The 25,174-nt window shown below is 42.6% G+C and overlaps 1 protein-coding gene across 3 annotated transcripts in view; it reads left to right on the top strand.

The window, feature by feature from the left end:
* PTPN14 (protein tyrosine phosphatase non-receptor type 14) overlaps positions 1-25,174 on the top strand; it is a 293,466-nt gene that overhangs the window by 111,903 nt on the left and 156,389 nt on the right. For all 3 annotated transcript variants that reach the window (XM_033935552.1, XM_033935553.1, XM_033935554.1), the window contains exon 3: positions 11,723-11,892. In XM_033935552.1, coding sequence (XP_033791443.1) covers positions 11,723-11,892 — 170 coding nt within the window. The remainder of the gene's footprint in view (positions 1-11,722; positions 11,893-25,174) is intronic.

The raw sequence follows: 25,174 nt of genomic DNA, 5'->3' as shown, positions 1-25,174 counted from the left end.
GATTGGGTTAAGGTCTGGGGAATTTGAAGGCCAGGGAAGTAGCTGGAAGTCTTAGTTATGCTTTGTGAACCACTCATGAACAATTCTGGCAATATGACATGTCACATTGTCCTGTTGACGGCCATAGGGAAGACCATCAACATGTGTGGTATACTTGATTAGTAAGGATGAAGAGATACCCATATCGGTTTAGAGTGCCTTCCAGAGGTATCAAGGGACTCAGACCATATCAAGAAAAAATTCTCCAGACCATATCTTTGCCGCCACTTCTTGTGTATGTCCAAAAATGGTTGCTTGGTGTTTGCTCTTGGTGGTTTCACACCTGACGCGCCAACATCCATCTGTTCGATGTAGGTCAAAATGTGACTTATCAGAGAAGACAACCCTCTGCCAGTCGGTGCAAGTCCAATGTTGGTACTCCCATGCAAATTGCAGCTGTTTTTTGAGATGAACCTTTGTGAGCATGGGTGCAGTCACCAGCCATCTGCTCTGGAGCCCCATTCGCAGCAGGGTTCACTGCACAGCCATTTTGGACACACATTTGGAAACCCCCCTGGTTCATTTGGATGGTGAGTAGCTCCATGGTAGCATGCTGATCAGCCTGTACCAACCTGTGTAGTCAACGTTCACCTCTTGCATCAATGGCTCGTGCTGCCCCATAGTTACCACATTGGGTTGTTGAAAAGGTTCATTCGTCCACTCATGGTATACTTTAACCACAGCAACCCATGAAAGGTTCAGAAACTCCACCGTTTCTGAAATGCTGCCACTCTTGGCTTGGTAGCCAATGATCATGCCTTTTTCAATGTCTGATAAATCACGCTTTTTCCCCATGACAGCCATGTGCATTCATTCATTGGTTGTGCATCCCTGACAGGTAGGCACTGCTCATAATAATGTGACTCGATCATGTATTAGGTAGATATACAGACCAATGTAACTCTATCAACCTGACCCTATCATTCCCAACTCTGAATGATATAAAATACAACAACAAATCATTCAACTACCAAATAGCAAAAGCGTGGAACTCACTTCCCATTGAAATTTGCACAACCACAGTATGAGTACACACTGCTTTGCAAAAATCTAAAAATTTGGCTTTTTAAAGAAATCCTTACCAGGGGTCCAAAGAGACTCAGACACCTGATACAAGTCACCTGAAACAAAGACAACGTCAATGGTAACTGCTATTTATGATATATTACCTCAGACTGTATGTTTAATTTGAATAACAATTTGATAACTGTATATAGCATGTATAATTCTTTGTAACATAGTTAACTCTATACAAAATTCTGTGTAACAATATGTTACCTGTAACCTGTCTAATTAATGAGGATTTGGTGGGATATAAGACTGTACATAACATAACATGAACATATAGTTAAATACCTTAATAAAGATTGGTAAATACTTCCAGCCAACCTTGTTTATAGTCATACTTGTGTTTTGTTTTGTTGGTTTTTTTGGGGAGGGAAGGTTAGAAGAGAGGGAAATGCTATCCAGTTACACTTTTTTACTTCAGATGGAGGCACCAAGCATTCAGGGTCCAGTGTAATCTTCCCAACAGTAAGGGGGGCGGGGCAAGGGAGTGGACTGCCCTGGGTGCCATCTTGGTGGGGGCTCCAGTATCTTTCCACCTCCCCATGCCATGCTTGCGCTTTCCCTTCCCCGCCACCCCTACCTCTTTAAAATCATTGCCAGCACGAGTAACTACTCTAGTGCTGCTGCTCGCGCTGGCCTGGCTCCCTCTGAAATCACTTCTGGGTTGCGGTGCCAGGAAGTGACATCAGAGGGAAAGCCCCGGGCACCTTCTACCTTTGCTAAGCCATTGCTTCCCAAAGGAGACTGTTGCCAAGTTGGCCTCAGACTTGTGGACACCCTCGAGGAGGTGGTACACATGCTTTAATTTGCTGGTTAATGTATGTGAAATCAATTTTGTATGAACTTATATCTGTGCATTAAGAGCGAGCCACATGCATGCAATGAATCTATATCCCTTATTTGAGGTATGACAAAATGCTGCTTTTCAGACCAGATACAAGAAACTAAATATCAGCAAAAAAAAAGGACATGTGACAAGAAAAAGAATGTGATGTTTTTGATTGGGAAGAGGCCATATGGTGTAACTACGCTTTTTAAGTTTGCTCAAATATGCTTTTCATGTCATCCTATGTGTGAGTGGGTGGTTTTATCTTTAGCTTGGGAACAAGCAGCCTACACCTTCTTTTTCAAGAAAATATCTGAAAAACTACGGTAATGAAATGACTTTATATTCTGGGTTGTTTTTTTTAATTCATATCTAGAAATAAAGACCTTATCTGGCTTATTTTCATACTGAAATAATGTCCTGTAAATGGAGTACAAAAATGTTTGGAGAATCCCACATCATCTGCCTCCAATTTTTGACTTAACTGCTTACCATGAAAGGTTTAATTGTCTAACCTGATTCACTTAATGCAAATTAATCCATAATATTGCAGCCCCTAATCCAAAAGTGCAAAAAATGTTTGACTTGCCCTTTCTGTTTAGATTGAAAAATCAGCATCATTCTGGTAATTCTGGCCCTTTGTTGCTTCTAGGCTGTGTGTCTGCTGTGAATTTGTTTTATTTTTTTCTGGTAATATCTGAACCTTTTTCTGGTAATATCACCAATCTTGATCTCTAAAAGTGCTGCTATTGAAGTATTATGGGGACTACCATTCACACAGAACCACAAATGTGACTAGTAAACCATAAACACAAGAGTGGAGAAAACCAGACCTCAATAACTTGGCTCTCAAACTCACAAGGTGTCAGATGGAGCCCGTATCATCATGGGTCTTTTTTAAAAAAAACAAAACTCTGCATAACATAGAAAATAACTGTCATTCTTTGTCTTTCACTTTCCAACATACATTTTCTATATATCCCCGGACCCTAATGCTTCTTCTAATTATCTATCTTATAATTTCACTGGGTATGCCCAGACCAATTCTTTTGTAATCTGCCTAGAACCGAAAGGTATTGGCGGAATAGAAGACACTAATGCAGCATATCACAAACTGTGTGCTGTGGAATACCAGTGTGCCTCCTGAGATTTCAGGTGTGCCACGACACACTGGCGAGGAGGAGAGTCGTCCTTGCCGGCTGACTGCCTATAGGACGTGCCTTTCGCGGTGTCCTGTAGGAAGTCAGCTGGTGCAGAGGTTTTCCTCTTCCCGCACCTCCTGGATCCCTCCACAGAAGCGGGTCGCGGCCAGATGGGCCTCCGCGCGTGCGTGTGACGTCATCGTGTCAACCTCCGCGCACTTCCAGGTGCCTTTCTGCCGGGGCACTGGATTTGTTGTGAAACACATTGGAGGGAGAAAGCAACAGATTTAAGGCTTCAAGAGATTTTAGTGTCAAACCCGCCTTATTAAGACTGGGGTTTTATGGAAATAAACATTTTCTTAGTATAAAGAATTATTACTAAAAATATTTTTTTCGTATAAAGGAGGTGGGGGGGGGGGCCTCTTAAGAAAAAAAAAAAAGATCGTCCCAAGTGTCACGTATACTAGGAATGCCACTGCTCTTTAAATTCTGCAAAAGAATAGTTGAAAAAAATTTGTAAGCTGTGTTTTGACAGCTGATTCTCAGGAACTTACATTTTTCTTAGAGATAAGTTTTAAAAGTCAGGTGATAATGGTGTCCCCTATACTCTGCTAATGAATGTGATCCTAAGGTAACAATGCTAATCAATCATTGTTCCTGATAAATCTGTCAGCTTGTGTTGCAGGAGATACATATACTCTTGGTTTTGACTCATTTGTGTTTCCATTGGAAGAGTAGATGAAGAAACAACTTTTAGATTCAATTTAGGGGCTAAGGTGGTCCCTGCTCAGAAGAGCTTACAATCTAATTTGGACAGACAGACAGGTTGGGGAGTTTTTAGCAGAGAGAATGATAGAATGTACATTGGTTGAAAGCAACCTGGAAAATAGTGGGCTTTTAGCCTGGATTTGAATACTACTAGAGTCAGAGCCTGACACACTGATTCAAGCAGTCTGTTTCAGCCATTCTGTGCAGCAGGATAGAAAGGACAGAGTCTGGCGTTGGCAGTGGAGAAGAAGGGTATGGATAGGAGGAATTTACTGGAAGAACGGAGTTCACAGTGGGGAGCATAGTGATAGTGAGGAGAGATATTGAGGGGCTGCAGAGTGACTGCACTTATAGGTCAGTAAGAGGAGATTGAACTGTATTTGGAAATGGATGTGGAGCTAATGAAGTGACTTGAGGAGAGGGCTAATGTGATTATGGTGATTCTTGCAGAATATGAGTCATGCAGCAGAATTTTGAACATTGCAGTCAGGAGTGACGCCTTGGACTTTTAAACTAGCCTGGTTTAGGTCTCTTAAAAAAAAAAAAAAAAAAAAAAAAAGCCTTAATTCCAAGTGCCTGTTTTAAGTGAAATCTGTGTTTATTAAGCAACAACCAGAACAAAAGGAAATAGCGGGACAAAAAAACATTTCAAATATGGAAAACAAAGCTCCCTGCCCCCAAGAGAACTGGACTCTGATGTCCTCTCAGGTTACAAAGTATCCCGACCCCCCAATCCCCCCCCCCAAAAAAAAAGCAAACCCCACCCAGAACTCCCCCCCCCCAACAGATCAGACAGGCGGGATGGAATACAACTGCAGTCTATTCAAGATACGACTACGAAACCGGGGAGGCAAACTGTCCAAATAAGGAGTCAAAATATGAACAAAGTCTCTGCTCCGTCGGCGGGAGGAAGAAGCCAGAAGGGCCTCCCATCCGAGAAGGGCATGTAATTTATTCCTCCAGTACCAGAAGGAGGGAGGAACCTCCGCCAGCCAGAAATTCAAGATACACTTTTTCCCCAAAATATAACATTTGCTCAAAAACAATTTCTCCACAGAGGTGTACACAGAAAACAAGTGCCTGTTTTAATTTCTCATTCTAACCTTTTTGGGACTCTATACCACATTTTGCACGAAGCAGAGTTCTGAACTTTCTGTAACCGTGGTCTATGGTCCTTGTTGTGTTTTGTATTTCTTGGGATGTGCAGAGTGGGTTTTGAGGGGGGGGGGGAGTTGGGAGGTTGGGATTGGTGTGGGTAGGGTCTTAAAATTGTAGAAATGTGGGTCTTATTTGTAGGAGCTGTACCACACTAATTCTCTTGTGCTTTCTTATTAGAAGCTGTGGTCAATCCTCTTATTTCGCTTGAATATTTTACCTGTTCATGTCCAGTAAATATGATTTGAAACATAATTTCTCAGTCGTAGTGAGGCTCTGAAATCATGCTGGGTGCCCACAAAAGCACTCCTTAATTTTAAATGGTTACAAAATCAAAACTTATTGGCATATGTTTATAAATAAGATGACAGCAAATACAAGTTTCTAAAAGCACGGTTAGCAAGATCTTACACAATCGCTTGCACTTTCACCCTTATAAGCTGCAGTTGGTGCAGAAGTTACAACCTTCAGACAACGCATCGCGACAAAATGACCAGGTGTTCCTCAAGTGGCCCCCGAGATCACCGGACATTACTGTTTGTGACTTTTTTCCCTCTGGGGGTTCGCACCTCCACTTTCTGCAACTATGGATGATCTGTATGATAGCTATAAACGCGAACACACCGGATATGCTTCGGAGGGTCTGGTCCAAGCTCAATTATTGCATCGATGTTTGCCAAGTAACAGGTGGGGCGCCTATCGAATGTATGTAATAAACAGGTACCATATGAAACTTTATGAGTAGATGAAACTGTAGCCTCAAGGGTGAAATAAATATTCCAATAAATTTTGGTTTTGTAACCATGTAAAATCAAGGAGTGTTTTTGTGGGCACCCTGTATATTACAGGACAATTACAAGATTTTTGGACTAGAAGAGGGACTTGATGCTGCTCAGTCTGGCTTCAGTGCTGGTTTTAGCATGGAAACAGTGATAGTAACTTTATTAGAAGATACTCAATAGCACAAATATTCAGATATTATCAAATCAAAAATATTTTTAGGAGGCAATTACCAACAGCTGATCAACCAAACCCCTTTATAATATATTCTCTTTTTTTTTTTCAAATCATCAGGTGGTATGCTTCATTTAAAAACATCATCAAAAACCTACCTCCATAGCTGGTTTTAAGAAAGGTTTGGACAAGTTCCTGGAGGAAAAGTCCATAGTCTGTTATTGAGAAAGACATTGGGGAAGCCTCTGCTTGCCCTGGATCGGTAGCATGGAATATTGCTACTCCTTGGGTTTTGGCCAAGTACTAGTGACCTGGATTGGTTACTGTGAGAACGGGCTACTGGTCTTGATGGACCACTGGCCTGACTCAGGAAGGCTATTCTTATGTAATTTCTCTCCCCCTTTTACAAAATCGTAGAACGGTTTTTAGCGCCTGCCACGGTGGTAACAGCTCTGACGCTCATAGAATTCCTATGAGCATCCGAGCTGTTAACACTGCGGCCGGTGCTAAAACCCACGCTACAGTTTTGTAAAGGGCGGGGGGTTATGAATTTCAGTGATGCTCAAATAGCGTCTGGTGTCAAAAGAAATCTCATAACAACAAAAAAAAATATATTTTAAATACCCATTTTCTGGTATTAATTCAAAAAGAACATATCTTAATTCTTATCAATACAGCCAGGCAATCTCCTCAAAAGATGCAGCATCACGTTTCACATATGCTGCATCAGGGCACATCTTCCTAGTGGAATTACAGCAGCTCAAACATCTTGATGTCGGCTAGAATCCTTTAACCCTTTCAGGACCAAGGGACATATTTGTCCCATAACTTTAAAATCCTATAAATTTTGATTGGGATAGTCTACAGTTCTAAATTTGATATGTACGGATTCCATATGATACTGCCTTTATGTATGATTCGAACACTGGCTCCTCTTCTCGACACCAGTTCCCTTAACGTACTGATTCATTCACTTGTAATCTCAAAAATAGACTATTGCAATTCACTTTTAAAAGGAATATATCATAAGGATTTGAAACGTTTACAGTTAATTCAAAATACGGCCATTAAGTTAATTTCAAAGGCATCAAAGTATGATCATGTTACCCCTCTGCTAAAAGACGCCCATTGGTTGCCAATTTCACATAGGATATCTTATAAAATAGCTCTTTTAACATTTAAAACCATGCAAACCAATTCTCCAGCTTTTATTGATAGATTATTGATCCCTTATGACCCACCAAGATCTTTGAGATCCATAACCCAATCTAACCTTAATATCCCTTCATTGAAGATGATTGGCACACGTCGTACTACCATTTTTTCGGTAACAGCCCCAACGATTTGGAATTCTCTTCCGTTGTATTTAAAAATGGAAAATAATCTAACATCATTCAAAAGCAAATTAAAATGCTTCCTATTTAAAGATGCTTTTAACTGAAGTTTTACTTTATCTTAAATTTAATTTTAATTGACGTCTTAATTTTAATCTCTTTTTTACTCTTTTAAATTAATCTCCCTGCCCTTTTGTTCTTTCCATTAATGTCTCTTCCATTTACTATAACTATTGTATTTCTCCCCCCTTTACCTTATGTGTCTTTTGTTCGTTCGTCTATAACAACTTTGTATGTATTATAGTTCGTCTGTAGTTTTCTTTTTTTCTTTAAAAAAAGTATGTATTAATTGTAATATTGTTTGTCTAAAGGAAAAATTTTTTTTTACTCTGTACAACGCTTTGTAGAATCGATAAGGCGTTTAATCAAATAATTAAAATAAACAATAAACAATAAACAAACTGGTTCCAACATTCATTCATTAGCGTCGTTGCCAGATTGACGAGAAGATTCACTTGCCACACTGTCCATAAGCCAGAAGTGTGATTTTTTTAAATAAAAATAATGATATTTCACAAAAAAAATCAATTTTTTGGCATCTGCAAGCCCTTTTTACCATAAAAATGTCGTCAAAACCACAAAAATTGGCCTACGATCCTTATGGTCCTGAAAGGGTTAAGAAACTATCAAGATGTTTACAATTTTCAATGAAGCTTTCATTCTGCTGATGTGAAATATAGGGCTCCTTTTACAGAGGTGCGCTAGCATTTTTAGAGCACGCACCGGATTAGCGTGCGCTAGCCGAAAAACTACCACCTGCTCAAGAGGAGGCGGTAACGGCTAGCACGCGCAGCATTTTAGCGCACGCTATTCCGCGCATTAAGGCCCTAACGCACCTTCGTAAAAGGAGCCCATAGAGAACAGATTAGAAGGGGATTTGGTTGAGCTTTTATTATAGGATATGCACAAATTGTTGGGCTGAGATGAGTTAGGTTTCCTGATCCTATATTAATGAGCAGGAAGTGGTGAAAAGTTTGGGGTATTTAAAGAACTGGTGGTCCCCATAGTGGAACAGGTGCTTTGGCTTGACCGTTTTATGTTGCAGATATATTAGTCCTTTTATGGGAGTAACTGTTTTGATCAGCAAGTGCAAATGGAAAAGAGAATTAGACCGCCAATTAAGTCAAGTGATTTTAGATCTAAATATTTAGGGGCCAAGAAGGCAGCCCACATAAGTGCTGCAGTTGGTGCTGATGCCAAATATTCAATGCTGGGCTGTTTCCAGTGACCAGCGTTGACTATCTAGGGATTTTTGGCCAGCACTAACTTAATTGGCTAAGCGAATATTCAGTGCTGGCCAGTTAAGAATGGGCAAATCATTTGCTATTTCCAAGCAGGCAAATGGAATAAATGTCTAACCACTCTCATTTCTAACTCTCCCTCCTACCAAACTTTAAGAAAATCAATAAAAACCTATCTGTTTGATAAAGGCCTGCTATTTGTGTGGTCCGATTTACTATTTGTGTGGTCCGATTTGCCCCTAAACGTAGCCAGTCAGTGATGAATATTACTGGTTATCACACGACATAACCAGTTAACTTTTTGGCACTACCCGTGAATATTTATCAGAGACAACTGGTTATCTCATGCTGAATATTCTTGGTTAGGTGCTAAAATGCTACTTGAAAATAAGTCAATCCGAATATAAGTCGAGACCCCCATTCCCCCCCAAAAGTCAGGCGGCTTAACATTCAAGTGCCCTGCCCTGCCAGGATCTGCACTTAGCGCCCCCTCCCTTGTCAGGTTCTATACCCAGCCCCCTCCCTGCCAGGCACTGCACCCAGCTCCCTTCCCTCCCTCTGCTATCAGGCTCTGCACCCAGCTCCCTCCCTGCCAGGCACTGCACACAGCCCCTTTCCCTCCCTATCCTGCCAGGCCCTCCACCCTGTCCCCCCTCCCTGCCCTGTCCATTGTGCCTCCTTTCTGCCGCATACATGGAATTCCTGATGGTCCAAAGGTGTAGCGGGCAGGAGCGAGCTTTCCGCGCTCCTACCCCGCTGCTAAACCGGTCATTACCGCGAGTTCAGACTTCAGCTGCACTGAGCAGGAGCGTGCTTCGGCGCTGCTGAGCAGCTTCCTGAATGACTCCCGCGAATTCTTGCACAAAGATAATTAGATTCAGTAAATGTTGTTCAAACTCAGGCCCTGAAAAAGATCCATACCAAGTGCTACTCAATAAACGGCACTCTGAGTTGCTTATCATTTATAGAATAGCACTCAGAACTGATTTCCATGGCGAACTTTAGGCAAGAGGATTTATTTATTTATTTATTTAATTTGATTTATATCCCATCTTCCCTAGAGAGCTCAAAACGGGTCACAAGGTAACATACATAATAATTTAACAAACAATACACAGAAGACTAAGGCAATACAAGCTACAGTGATAGTCATCTAATACAGTTTTTCATTCTGAATTAGCAGACACAGAACTATTTATTTGCCGTCGTATTTCTATGTTTCCTATTGGTTTTAAAATTATTTCCCTGTAATGTCATCAGGTGTCCCCCTAGTCTTTGTAATTTTTGATCCACTTGTACCCGTTCTACTTCACTCAGGATTTTGTAGACTTAAGTCATATCTCCACTCAGCCATCTCTTTTTCAACTGAAATGCCCTAACCTAAATGCTTTTGTACACTCTGGAAACTAAGGACCATTAAAAAATACTTTGACGCTATGTCTTTTAGACTACTGGTGCAGTCTCTAATCCTATCAATGCTAGACTACTGCAACATTGTTTGTCCCCAAAAAAAACCAGTACAAAAGCTAAGAATAGTGCGGAACATGGCAGTTCGCTTAATCTTCGGATTGAGGAAAAACGACCGCATTAGCCCTGACTACAGAAAGTTGCACTGGTTGCCAATGGAGGCGCGAATACTGTTCAGATTTGCCTGTATTTGTTTCAAGCAGGTTCTGGGGACTAGCGCCTTCCTACCTGCTACCAGACTTCATATTACACAACCCCACATGACCAACCAGAAACCGAAACATCTTTACGTACTCAAAGATCACAGGCTGCAAATACAAATCCTTTCTGGACAGGACCTTCAAGTTCCAAGCAAGCAGACAGCAGACCTGGCTGGGAAACTACATCAATAGAGCCAGGCTGACCTACGGCGCATTCCGAAATTCTATTAAAACCTTTCTGTTTGACAAATTCATCTCCTAAACAGAAGCCTCTCCACTGACAATGATATATTTTCCCTCTACCAACCTCGATGTAATTTGCTGTCCTTTACCTATTTCTTACGTAATCCTCGCTTCTGGCATCCTGTAACTTGCTGGATTGTCCAGCCTTCTTCAATTGTGAACCGCATAGAAGTCTTTCGACTATGGCGGTATAGAAGAACGAAGTTATTATTATTATTATTTCCTCATACAAGAGGAGTTCCATCCCTTTATCATCGGTTTACACCAACTGAATCCTGATGTAAATCCTAGCACATAAGTTAGGTACAGATCCCTGATATGACCATGTCCTTTTTTGCTTTGCGCGCTAAACAATTTGCACATGGCTCTTTATAGAATAATGCCTAGGCTCGTCTCCAATCTACCTGTCGGATCACTTTGAACGTTCAGGCCCCACCCGCACACGTATTGCTCACCTAGTTGCCTTCCCGTCCCTAAAGGGCTGTGTCCACACGAGATTCCTTGATAGATCTCTGGCATTCCAAGCAGGCAAATGGAATAAATGTCTAACCACTCTCATTTCTAACTCTCCCTCCTACCAAACTTTAAGAAAATCAATAAAAACCTATCTCTTCGATAAATTTCTCTGATAACCCCCCTCCCACCCACCCCCACCCCGCCTTGTAACCCTGCCTTGTTTCTCCGATACACCTCCGGATATCCTGACTACTCCTGACTTGCTAAGTTAAGCTGATTGTCTTGTTTGTAACTTTGCTGTCTGTGTACAGTCTCTTACTCTGTTAACCGCTCTGAACTGTTATGGTATCGCGGTATACAAAAATAAAGTTCTTATTATTATTGTTAGTAGTAGTAGTAGTAAGATGCACATACAAACCCTTATTGAAGCCAATTAATTGCAATAATTGGTTATCAGCACTCAATTAGTGCTAGTTAAGAACTTGTTGCTCAATTAAGTTGCACATGCAATCTGGATGCACAATTTTGGATGCCATTATAGAATCCAGAGAATAATTTTCAGCAACATCCTGGTGAGGTGGCAGATGCACAAATGGTTATCAGAATTCAGGAAGACCTGGGCCAAGCAGAAAGGATCTCTAGCTTGAAGAAGCAAGGTCAAAGCGGCAGATCCAGTAGAGCTAGGAGGCATGGGGAATGGAGGTCATTGTCTGCTGTCCTATGTGTTTATATCTAAATGGCATTAGAGCAATTTTATTTCTCTTTCTAGACGTACTACTTTGGCCTTTGGTTTCGCAACAAGGCTCATCAGACACGATGGGTGGAGCTAGAGAAACCCTTGAAGAAACAACTGGACAAATTTGCCATTGAGCCCTTGCTTTTTTTTGGCGTGATGTTCTATGTGCCTGATGTGTTGCGACTTGAGCAGGAGATCACCAGGTATGTGGATTTCTGCTGTATGCATTGATTATTGAGATTACTGAAAGACTGGCTTTTTCCATGAATTTAATTGCCAGGCAATGTTCATGTTAGCTTAAATTCAGTTAATACCCTATATTTAATGCAGGGACTATGCAAGTTTTACCATATATACTCGAATACAAGTTGAGACCCCCATTTTCCCCCCCAAAAAGGAGGAAAAATGGTTGACTTGAATATAAGTCAGGCAACTTAATATTCAAGTGCCCTGCCCTGTCAGGCTCTGCATTCAGCCCCCTCCCTGCTAGGCTTTGTACCCAGCCCCCTTCCCTCCCTCCCCTGCCAGGCCTAGCCCCCTTCCTTCACTCCCTTGTCAGGCACTGCACCCAGCCCCCTTCCCTTGCAACCACTGTCAGGCTCTGCACCCAGCTCCCTTCCTTCCTTCCTTTCCTCCCTCCCCTGTCAGGCTCTGCACCCAGACCGCCTGCTTCCCTCCCTTCTTTGACAGCCTCTGCACCCAGCTCCCTTCCTTCCTTCCCTCCCTCCCCTGTTAGGCTCTGCACCCAGACCGCCTACTTCCCTCCCTCCTTTGTCAGACTTTGCACCCAGCCTCCCTCCCAGGCTCTGCACCCTGTTCCCCCTCTCTGCACTGTCCTCGTACCTCCTCTGCCAAGCCCTGGTGGTCCAGAGGTGCAGCGGGCAGGAGCGATCTTTTCGCGCTCCTGCACCGCTGCTAACCCAGTCGGTGGGGGTCGCTGCAAGATCGGGATTCTTCAGCTGCTGATCGGCACCGAGCAGGAGTGCGCTTTGGCACTGCTGCTCAGTGCTGAGTGACTTCCTGACTGGCTCCCATAAATTCTTGCGAGAATGAATAAAAAGCAAGTTCCGTGCATAAAGCAAGAGTTTCTTTTGCACAACCTGATCTTGACACTTGGATAGCCGGTTGGGGTGGAGGAGTTTGAGGTCTAGAACTCAGCATCATCACCAGCTCCATGTGAGAGCCCAAAGACTGATCCTTGGTGACACAATCTGTTAGCCAAGGGAATCATCCCTATGTATCTCTACACTGGCTTCCAAGGCACTAGAACTGAGCCGGCAAAATAACATAAGAACATAAGAATTGCCACTGCTGAGTCAGACCAATGATCCATCATGCCCAGCAGTCTGCTCACGCGGCGGCCCTCTGGTCTAAGACCAGCAACCTAACTGAGACTAGCCCTACCAGCGCGCGTTCTTGTTCAGCAGAAACTTGTCTAACTTTGTCTTGAATCCTTGGAGGGTGTTTTCCCCTATAACAGCCTCTGGAAGAGCGTTCCAACTTTCTACCACTCTCTGGGTGAAGAAGAACTTCCTTACGTTTGTACAGAATCTATCCCCTTTCAACTTTAGAGGGTGCCCTCTCATTCTCCCTACCTTGGAGAGGGTGAACAATCTGTCCTTATCTACTAAGTCTATCTCCTTCAGTACCTTGAATGTTTTGATCATGTCCCCTCTCAATCTCCTCTGTTCGAGGGAGAAGAGGCCCAGTTTCTCTAATCTTTCACTGTAAGGCAACTCTTCCAACCCCTTAACCATCATAGTTGCTCTTCTCTGGACATTTTCGAGTAGTACCATGTCCTTCTTCATGTACGGCGACCAGTGCTGGACACAGTACTCCAGGTGAGGGCTCACCATGGCCCGGTACAGCGGCATGCTAACCCTCTCCGATCTGTTCGTGATCCCCTTTTTAATCATTCCTAGCATTCTGTTTGCCGCCGCCACACATTGCGCAGACGGCTTCATCGACTTGTCAATCAGAACTCCCAAGTCTCTTTCCTGGGAGGTCTCTCCAAGTACAGCCCCAGACACCAGACATCCTTATTCGTGCAAGAGATTTCTGTTACCGACATGCATCACTTTACACTTATCCACGTTGAACCTCATTTGCCATGTCGATGCCCATTTCTCAAGCTTGATTATGCCACGTTGATGAGATTAAGCAGTAAAGAAAAATAAAAAACAAAAAGAAGAATTCTCTTCTTCAGCATTTGGCAGTCATAGCACTTAAGCTAGTCATGCATTCACTAATTATATTACAAATTGACTACTGTAATTCCCTGTATGGGAGTCTCTCAAGCAAAAGCATCCATATGTCACAAGAGCTAAAAACAACTGTTGCAACCAATATAGTTAATGGTAGTTTGTGATGTTCCAGAATGAGGTTTAGGCCTGCAATTGCATTGGCTTCCAATCATGGTAAAGGTAAAGTTTAAGCTATTAATACTGACATTCAGTGCTCTGAGAGCCCTGGGGAACATTGTGGCCCGAATTCTATAAAAGGCACCGTTGTCGGCGGCCGCCTTAAAAGTGGCTGCCGATCACCTGTGATGGTGCTGTTTATAGAATCACACCTTCGGGAAAGGTAGGCACTGGAAATTTAGACCAGAGTTTTCAAGGTCTACATTTCTGGTGCCTATCTTTTACATGAATCGTGCCTACAGAGGCGCGTTGCGACGCTTAACTCCACTTCCATTGTTACCATGCAACAGTGGTGTTAGGCGTCTTAACCTCTTAGGTACAATTCTGGCATTGCAGGTTATACAAAATGCCGCAGCACGTCTGATAATGGGTTTGTCTAAATATGACCATATCTCGCCATATCTTAAAAAATTGCATTGGCTTCCAGTCGCCTTTCAGAGTCCAGTACAAAGCAGTGATGATTTGCCATCAACTTATGTATGCAAACATCCCAGAGTTGCTTAATATACTCAGTTATATACCAAAAAAGATCTTTGCGTTCTGAGAATTTAGCGCTACTGAAGACATCTTTGTTGAGACCGGTAAAATGACCTGCTGTTGCGCGGGAGTTAAGTTATGCAACTCCTTGGTGAATCAGATACTAAATTGCTGTGAAAAGGGTAGCTTTAGAAAATGACTAAAGACGCAGCTATTTATTGATGCCTTTTTTAGGTACTCTTAACAAAGTTGATGAACTATCCGTGATCTTTTTATCCACATTATGGTATCTCCTTGAAGATTGTTTTTATGTTTATTTTATTATATGTTTTTTAACTGTGCATTTGTTTTTATTGTGTGTTCATTTTATATACTGTGTATGTAAATTTTGTAAACCGCTTAGTTTTAAACGGTATATAAAATTTTAAAATAAAATTAAAAGACAGGGAGGGAGGGAGTGAGCACAGGATTAAACAGAGCACAAGATGCGGACCTGAAATGGTATCCAGATCATAGGAGGTCCTGTTTAAATATTTTTTATTAAGTTTCAAAAATTGAACGGTTAACTGTATACGTTAATAACAGACAATAAGCGTAAAAGCACATACAACTTACAAGTATTTATGCACAATCAAGTTATCCCACCCTCCCTTCCAATAAATAATCATTATAAATAACAGACATTTTCACCCTCCCTCCCACCCACCTTGGATGTGCATAGAAATAACCAAATTAAAACTATCCTGATGTAATATGATCCGAGTTCTTGTTTTTTATGATATGCTTGCTCATCTCCCATAATGTTTCAATGTTTTTCTGAAGGATCAAATTACACCGAGCAAAAGTTTTTGGGTGATGAAATTAGTTAAAAACTCTCAAAGAAATATATATTGCTTTTCATCATTTTTTTGAAATAATATATGATCATTTTCATGATCATCCTTTTTTTTTATTTTTTTTTTAATTATCTTTATTAAACTTTCACATCAATCACAAGAATAATCTTGTTCCATGTAACACAGGAAGGAAACCATTTTACCAATCAAACCAAATACAGAAATATTATTTATCCCTTTCTTAGACCACAATAATAGGGGCCATGGAAATCTTTTAAAGTTTGGAGATATTTAAAGTGGTATTAAATTCTAAAGAAAAAGCTTAATGTGAAACCGGTTACTATCTTACTAATAATCCATCGTATAATCAGTCCTTGATGATATTTTTGACTTTCAGGAACTCCCTCAAGTGGTCTGGAGAGAAAAAAGTATACTTAATTCCCAAATACCTCGCCAAACACTTGCAGGGATAAGCTAATAGAAACGTAGCCCCCAATTTAAGAGTTTCTTTACGCAGAGATAGGAAATCCTTTCTTCGTTCTTGTGTGAGTTTAGAGACATCTGGGTACATCCAAATCCGTTGTTCTCCATATAATTTATGAGAATTCTTAAAATATAATCTTAACACCATGTTTAAGTCTTGCTCAAAGACAAAGGAAATTAGAAGAATAGCTCTCTCTGTCTCTGCATTCAAAGTTTGTTCCAAAAACGCACACATTCCCAAAATCAAACTGGTTCTCTCCTTCATTTTGTTTATCCAATTCTTTTTGAGGTATCTTTTTATTTGGAAGATAGTATATCTTGTTTACTGGAGGAATTTTGTCAGAGGGAATATTCAAATTTTCAATTAAATATCTATTCAAATAGACTATAGGAGAAGTTCCAGGGGAGAATGGAAAGTTCAAAATACGAAGGTTCAATCTCCTATTATAGTTTTCAATTTGTTCTAATTTCCTATGAATGAAGGAGTTATCTTTAATAGCTGCGTTCTTAAATGTTTGCAATTGTTTTATATCGTCCTGCATTTGTATAGTTTGGGTTGAGAATTCCAATTTCATTGAGTCAACAGTTTTAGTAAGATTGTCCATCTTGGTATTAATGTTAATTACCTCCTCAGTTGTTTTGCTCGACGAAATCTCCAGCCGCTGAAGGAGTGACCAAATATCTCCCAAGGAAGCCTCCGTGGGAGAGGAGTGAATTCTCTCTCTCTCTATAGATGTTAAAGTCTTCAGCTGCCCTGCCATTATCGGCTCGTCGTCCTTTCCAGGAAGCCCCGTAGAATCCCTTCCGGGATCATAGTCCTCCTGCAACAGAGCCCCGACAGACGCTGGACACGCAGGTTTTGATGGAGCCGGAGGGGATAAAGATGTTTCAAACCCCGAAAGGGGAAGAGGTTCTCCTACGTCTTCCCCCAATACCGGGACACTTCCGGAGCAACCGGGGGCTGAACCGCAAAGAAGCGATCGACGGTCTGCTGGATGGGCGTTGAAGATAGGGCCGGCGAGGGAACAGCCCTTAACACCCCCTTCCTTTTAGAGTGCGGCATAACAAAAATAGATGTACAAGGTAAGATATCTGCAAAGGAAGCACCAGCTTCGTCGGATTCCGAATCAGCCTCTCACTAGTGGTTCTCACACCGCCGCCATCTTACCACGCCCTGGCATTCTCATGATCATCCTATTACCCTCTTTTCTCTCTTGAACAGTGGTTGTTCTAGACACCAGTAGGCGCCTTGAAATTCGGTTTTTTAAGAGTGCTTTTAAAAGGCGTTTTGCACTTAGGCGCTGATAGGGCACCTCCTGGCATCTAAGTTAAAGTACCATATGTAGAATATTTGCTTTTATTCCAACAATGGCTGCAGTGTCTATATTGTAGGAGGAAACAGTTGTAAATATCTGCATGTAATTGATGTGTATATTTTAAACCTTTTTTTTGTTGTTGTTGTTGTCAGTTCAAGCAAACAAGTATTATTTATTGAAAATCATTTCTTCCCTGCCTATGGTTTGCTATTGAGTAGCTCACTATACAACATTAAAAAAAAAAAAGATCTGTTGGTTTAGTAACACGTCACAGAAAATCATGTGGTGCTGCAGTGCTGATCGTCATCAGAAGCCCAGACAGGTATCACACCGATAAGTGGAAAACACAAGCATTGCACAAACAGCCAACGAAGGGGCTTGGAAAAGCAGATTCTTGAAAACAGCAAATGGAGCCTCAATAAAAGGTGCATACTTTTTTCTAAAAACTGTGCCAAAACCTATAAACATGAAGAATATATTAAGAGAACAAAGAGAAGAGACCAAGGAATGAAACCAAAAGAGAAAACTAAAGAGGCCAAGAGCTTGGGGCATTTGAGGAGGCAGAATATTACTTTCCAAATGCACAGTGCACTTTCTAGAGCAGTGGATTTAAAACTGATATTCTCTCTCTTCAAAGCACATGAGAAGGCCTGGAATTGACACTTTCAGATTGGGTCATGCTCAGTGGCGTAGTGAGGTTGAGAGGTTCCCGAGACGGTGGCGCGCACCCCCCCCCCCCCCCCGCTCTTTCCCTGCTCCCCCCCTGCCGTGCACATGTTCCCTTTCCCCGTACCTCTAGTTGTTCACTGCAGCAAGCCGTGGCATAGCGAGGGTGAGAGGCGCCCAGGGTGGTGGTGCCCCTCCCCTACCCTCTGCTCTGTCCCCCCCCCCCCCACCTCCACACTCCTTCCTTGCTTCCTTGCTGACAGGTTGAAAAAGCTGGGGCTATTCTCCCTGGAAAAGCGGAGACTTAGGGGAGACATGATAGAAACCTTCAAAATCCTGAAGGGCATAAAAAAGGTAGACAGGGACAGATTCTTCACACTGTGGGGAACCACAAGTACAAGGGAGCACTCGGAGAAATTAAAAGGGGGCAGGTTTAGAACAAACAATAGGAAGTTCTTTTTTACCCAGAGGGTGGTGGACACATGGAATGCGCTTCCGGAGGCTGTGATAGGCCAGAGCACGTTACAGGGCTTCAAAGAAGGTTTGGATAGGTTCCTAGAAGATAAGGGAATTGAGGGGTACAGATAGGAGTAGAGGTAGGTTATAGGAATAGTCAGGGACCACTGCACAGGTGATAGGCCTGATGGGTTGCCACGGGAGCGGACCGCTGGGCGGGATGGACCTCTGGTCTGACCCAGCGGAGGCAACTTCTTATGTTCCTCCTGCTGCAATTGCGCTGCTTCCCATCCCGGTAGCTCTGTAAGATTCCTGGAGCGAGCAGCAACTCCCGACCTGCTGTCATGCCAGTGTTGGCTCATTCTCCGATGTCACTTCATAGGCGTGGGTCCAGGAAGTGATGTCGGAGGAAGAGCCGACACTGGTGTGACAGTAGGTTGGGGGTTGCTGCAAGCAATTTTACAGAGGTACGGGGGAAGGGAAGCGCGGCACATGTGTGGCAGTGGGAGGGGCGTGGAAGGAGCAGGGGGGGCAGAACGAAGGACGGGTGCCTGCCCCCTCTCCCAGGGTTGACTGCCCCCCCCACACACACTGGTAGCAAGGGTGTGTATCGAGCAGTTGAGGAGCTGCTGTGTACAGATACATGGCTGTTAGCTCTGTTGATTCTCTTCCCCAGAACAGGAAGTTGACATCGGAGGACAGGGAACCGGCAGAGCCAACAGTCACGTACCTGTGCACTGTGGCTCCTTAGCTATTTGCTGTACCCTAGCACAGCTTGGGGGGGGGGGGGGGTGATGAGCCTGGAGGAGAGAGGTGCTCTGCCCTATGTGACAACCAAGCTAGGTACGTCACTGTTGCAACCTAGTTTGCTACTTGTTGAACTAATTTTCTGAGGCTTACAGTCTCTCCTACCCTCTTACTTCCTGCACTATTATGGAAGATTATTGGATATAGCAGCATTCTTGTTAGAAATTTCAGATGTTAAAAAACAAACCAAGTGTTTAACAGGAGCACAGGGCTTGTCCTAGATGGAACTCTCTGATGGCTTAACAGCTTATTTTTAGGGTGATTTTATCAACTAGCATTTGAATGACTATAAAACAAAAGAAAAACAAAAAGCCACCCTACATCAGCATCAAGGAGCGGACACAAAGGTACTATTTAGATTCTGAAGAGTGATCATTTAGTTCTGCGAGTCATAGAAGGCTGGTTCTGCACAAGACCCTTTTGATTCAATGTAGTGTCCGCTAAACATCGAAAAGAGGTGCATTGTGGAAGTGGTGCAAATCGGAGCTTTCTTTCACAGGAACTTATGTAGAACAATGGTTGACTGTGTGATACCAGAATATTGCTGTCATGCATAAATGAAATCCCTTTTAAAATGCCTTGCTTTTGTTTGCTTTGGCCTACCATTTATCCTGATCACTGGAGGGTGGCCAGTGTACTGTTAGTTTAAAAAAAAAAAACAAAAAAAACCCTCCAATATCAATGAAATACTAATCACATGACAATATGCAATTCCAATTAATGGCCCTTCAAATACAGTAGGCTGCAATGACCTTGCACTCCCTCCACCAGTGTTCCGTCCCTCTACTCAACCATTAACATCAACTCATACTGGCTTCCAATTCCGGCAAGAATACTATTCAAATTCTACTGCCTACTATGTAAAACCATAAACGGCAACAGCCCAACATACCTGAACAACCGCCTCATCCAAACTACATCAACTAGACATAGGAAAACCCACACTCCATTCACGCACCCTCCAATCAAAGAAGTCAAACGGAGAAAACTATATGATGGCTTCCAAGCAGCAAATCTCGACAACCAAATCTCCAGACTACAAAACATTCAGAAAAGAAATAAAGACCCTACTTTTCAAGAAATTCCTGCAAACGACTTAATACCACTAGCTCCTTCCCACTTCCCAATACCTTCCCGATTCCCCAAAGCAACCCCATCCATTCTTTATCTCCTCTAGAAATTACCAGATATCTTCTTCTTGTAATATGTTTTTTGTAATTCTTTTGTAATCCGCTTTGAACCGCGGAATAGAAATCTCTAATGTAATGTAATTGTGTTATGCAAGTCAAGTACCCCAATATTGACTGGATAAATGTTGCATCAGGGAATGTTAAGGAGGTAAAATTCCTAGATGCAATAAATGACTGCTTCTTGGAGCAACTGGTCCAGGAATCGACAAGAGAGGAAACTATTTTAGATCTTTATTCATTCAATTCATTCAAGTCTATACCGTTTTCCCAGGGGAGCTCAGAACGGTTTACATGCATTTATTCAGGTACTCAAGCATTTTTAGTGGAATACAGGGCATAATAGAAAAGGTAACTGTGTTGGGTCCGTTGGGAAACAGTGATCTCGCAAACTTTCTGGCCACTAAATCCAGTGCCCCGGCCGGAAGGCAACCGGAAGTGCGCGGAAGCCCATCTGGCTGCAACCCACTTCAGTGGAGGGATCCGGGAGTTGCGTGGAGAGGAGGAGAGACGTCAGCCAGGAGGAGAGTCATCCACGCCGACTGATGTTTATTGAACTGAAAATTTCCTGTCATAAAAGGCCGTAGGCCATTTCAAAGCTTTATTATTAGAGAAAAAGTTTTTAAAAAAGAGGGATTGTGTCAGCAGAACCAATCTTACGTGCTAAGAACCACCCAGTGCAAAACATATTAACTTATTATAAAACAGCAAACATATTTCACATTCCTGAGTGCAGATTTACAGTCCGCTCTGTGTTTGCTGTAGACCAGAGTGGAATAGTCCAGATCACAGCCCACTGCATCCGGCTGTAGGCAGAGAGCGGCTCCACGACTTCAACAAGCTGCTTGCCTAAAGAAGCCTGACGGTTTTAGTTAGGAGGATAATTTTTTTTATCAAGCTGCCTTACTTTTGCAGTCTCTATGAGCATAAGTTATGCCATTTGCTAAAGAGAAAGTATGTTCATACTTTGCCTTTCAAAATTACCCCATGGAAACTAAACACACGTGTTTAAATCTGCTATGTAGTATGCACACAATTTTAAAGAAAATATATATGCAAATCGGTCAAACTACATTTGGAGGCGTAGTAAATTTTTACACTTAGCATGTGTTGGTTGCAAGAAGCCTGTACTGTAAATGCAGGGATCGTGCTTAGTATCTGTCTTGCAATTGGAAACATAGAAATAGATGGCAGATAAGGGCCATGGCCCATCTAGTCTGCCCACCCCAATGGCCCTCCCCTACCTTTCTCTGTGAATAGATCCCACGTGTCTTTCCCATTTGGCCTTAAAATCAGGCACGCTGCTGGCCTCAATAACCTGAAGTGGAAGACTATTCCAGCGATCAACCACCCTTTCAGTGAAAAAGAATTTCCTGGTGTCCCCGTGCAGTTTCCCGCCCCTGATTTTCCACGGATGCCCCCTTGTTGCCGCGGGACCCTTGAAAAAGAAGATATCTTCTTCCACCTCGATGTGGCCCGTGAGATACTTGAATGTCTCGATCATGTCACCCCTCTCTCTGCGTTCCTCGAGTGAGTACAGCTGCAACTTATCCAGCCGCTCCTCGTACGGGAGATTCTTGAGTCCCGAGACCATCCGGGTGGTCATAGGCTAGAGACACTTAACATTACACTTCTCCCTCCGAATTCACGGTTTCAGCAATCGCAGTTTCGATTATTCACGTTGCTGGCTCCTCAAATTACGTCAGCATGCATAGAGAAAATCGCTGATTCCAAGCATTTACAGAGAAAAAACGCCTATTTCCGGTACTTTCTTCACCGTGTTTTGCCTCACCATGTTATTCACAGTTTCACCTTATTCACGATGGTTTTTAATAGAAAACCGTGAATAACGTATGAAAAAGTTATTTGCGAGTCTGTTAATCCCCTATCACAGCGGTTACGGAGGGAGAAGTGTACTTGCAGTAGCAGATAACACAGGAGCAGTCACACTGTTGTCGTATTTAGCAAAGAAATAAAGAGCTGCTGCCGTACTGCATCCATCCAAAACAGCTCCCTCCTCCACCCCCCCCCCATCCTCTCTCTTGACATCCCACATTGTCCAATTCCCCCCTCCCTCTACTCCAGGCAGAGATGGAGGTGGGGGGAGGGGCAGCACTTTTCTAAGAGCGGCATAATAATCTAACAGCTAGTAAAAAGGAAAAAAAAAATTGAAATGTATTTATTTATTTAATTTGTTTTCTATCCCGGTGTCCCTAAAGAGCTCAGAATGGGTTACAGGTTGAACAAGTTTACAATACAAGTTTTTATCCTAACTTGATACATATTAGGGTATAATATTAATATGCATAACATCCAGTTGAAAATGATGGCGTGGACCCAACACAGTCCGTGTTTCGGCACTAGCTGCCTTCTTCAGGGGTCCCAAACTACAATGCCTGGAGCCTAGAAAGTACTAATGGTGGATAAATATAAGGGCTCATATAATACTAATAACCTCAGCACTGTGAAAAAACCTCTCCAAGCTGTGTCAGTCAAGGAAAGAACATCCCCACCAGGAACCTTGATCCAGGTCTGGCTCCAGGGAAGAAGGAGACAGAGTATGTATGCACAAACCTCTGCCATATGTCAGTCTCCTGTTTGCCATCTGTGTGTGGTAAATGCTTGCCTCAAAATGGTCTGCAGCCTCTCCTTCCTTACCATTTCTGCTCGTGATCTGTCTAGGTAGCTTTAAGCCTTCACTCCTCCCCAAAATTAAAACAAAACAAAACAACAACATGGTGAATGAGGTTGTAAGAAGGCTTCTTGAGAATGGAGGAAATATTTTTTTTTTACTGAAAGAATAGTTAAGTTCTGGAAAATCAATGCTAGAGGATGTGATAATAACAGTTAACATGTCTGGGTTTAAAAAAAGGATAGGACAAGTTCCTAGAGGAAAAGTCTATGGTCTGCTATTAACATAGACATGGGGGCGCCAACTTCTTGCCCTGGGATTGGGAGCATGGAATGTTGCTACTATTTTGGTTTCTGCCAGGGATTTGTAACCTGGATTGACCACTGTTGGAAACGGGATACTAGGCCAGATGGACCATTGTTCAGACCCAATATGACTATTCTTATAGTCCCTGCCATCAAAGTCCCATGGAGAGTAGTGGAGCGTGGGCAGCCAACATCCTCACCTAAAGCACCATAAGGCCAGAGCCAGACCTTCCTCTCTGCAGTCAGCCGCTATTTCAGAAGTTTGTACCTCTCCCTTCCACTGGTCAAGTCTGGGGGGGGGGGGGGAGGCAGGAAGAGGACAGCTAGTTACCCAGTACCTAGGAGCAATTTCAGGGGTTAATCTGTTGCTACATTAATTTTTTTTTTTTTCTTTCCTGAGTGTTTTTGAAGTTCAAGTAGTAGGAGATACTGTAGTTTTAGAAGGCAGCTTTCCAAAGATAGAGTCAGATATCTACAGAATTTTTTGTTGTGTTGCCAAAAGTACAAACGTTGAAGACCTTCATTTGTATGTCAGCACAATCGGGAATACTCTGAGGGAGTTTAAATGAAGCATTTGGGCTGATACCCTTCTGCCGTTGAAAACTTCAGAAGAATTTGGCAGAAATGCCAGCGTAGGATGATAGGCGATTCTTAGGCAGTGAGATATTTACTGATTCAAGGAATTTTTTTTTTTAATCTGTGGCAACTGGTATAGACATAACTTGGTATGTTCTGCTATTTTTGAGGAATTTATAAGCAGTATTTCTTAATAGGTAAGAGATATGCTCTTCTGAGCAGGACACTGAACTAAGCAAGAGTCGGGGAAAGTTACGAGATGCAAGGTCAAATCTATGTGCTAGTGACAGTATGTAACTTTACATCATTTATTCTATTTGTGCCTCTACTTACCAAACTGTCAGCAAGTTATTAGTCTAATGTTCAAAAGCAGTGGCTAGCAAGTGCGTGTGTTTGTGTATAGCATGGGCTTTAGACACCGATCAGAGTAAGGAAGATGGAGGAAACAGTTGGGGTTCGGGAAAGAAGCAGCATTAAAAAGAAGGGTAAGTGGAGGGCCTGGGGGGGGGGGGTTGGGAGTAGGGGAAACAGGGCTGGATGTTGAGTGTGCACATGGCTCAAAGGCTCCACATTTAACACTTGTGACTTTGACCTTGATTATAGTAGTTCCACCATACCTAGTGCTATCACCATACTAGTGCAGGTGAAGAACCAGGAGTAGACAACAAGTGGTTAATTCTAGTTGTAGGCAGCAAGAAGGCATGTAAATGCCAATATAACTTAAGGGCCAGGTCCAGCAGTGACATTCAACCTGGATATTCAATATCTGGCTGTTTCCAGCAACTGGCATTAAATACCGTATATACTCGAATATAAACATACCCGAATATAATCCAAGGTAGCCTATTTTATTTTATTTTTATTTATTTTATTATTTATATACCACTTATATCCTAAGTGGCTTACATTGAAATACTTTATCATAGTTCCCTATCTGTCCCGGTGGACTCAAACTCTATCTGGTGTAGCTGGGACAATGAGGGGATTAAGTGACTTGCCCAGGGTCACAAGGAGCAGTGAGGCATTTAAACCCCCTGCCTCAGGTTGCTGAGGCTATAGCTCTAACCCCTGTGCCACACACTCTCACAAAAAAAAAAAGGGGGGGGGAAGTTGCGTTGAATATAAACTGGTGTGTGTGGGTGTGGGGGGGGTTATATTCAAGTGCCCTGATTAGGAAGTCCCTGATTGGCTATTGCTTTGACCAATCAGGGACTTACTTAGGCTCAACCCTAAGGAAGTCCCTGATTGGCTCAGGCACCCTACGCCCCTCCCAAGGGAGGAGCCTGAGCCAATCAGGGCCTTAGGCTCCTCCCCGTGAATCACA

Source organism: Geotrypetes seraphini, chromosome 3, assembly GCF_902459505.1.
Source record: "Geotrypetes seraphini chromosome 3, aGeoSer1.1, whole genome shotgun sequence".
NCBI classification, from domain to species: domain Eukaryota; kingdom Metazoa; phylum Chordata; class Amphibia; order Gymnophiona; family Dermophiidae; genus Geotrypetes; species Geotrypetes seraphini.
The sequence above is the reverse complement of the archived record's forward strand: the minus strand, read 5'-3'. Positions and strand labels throughout refer to the sequence as shown.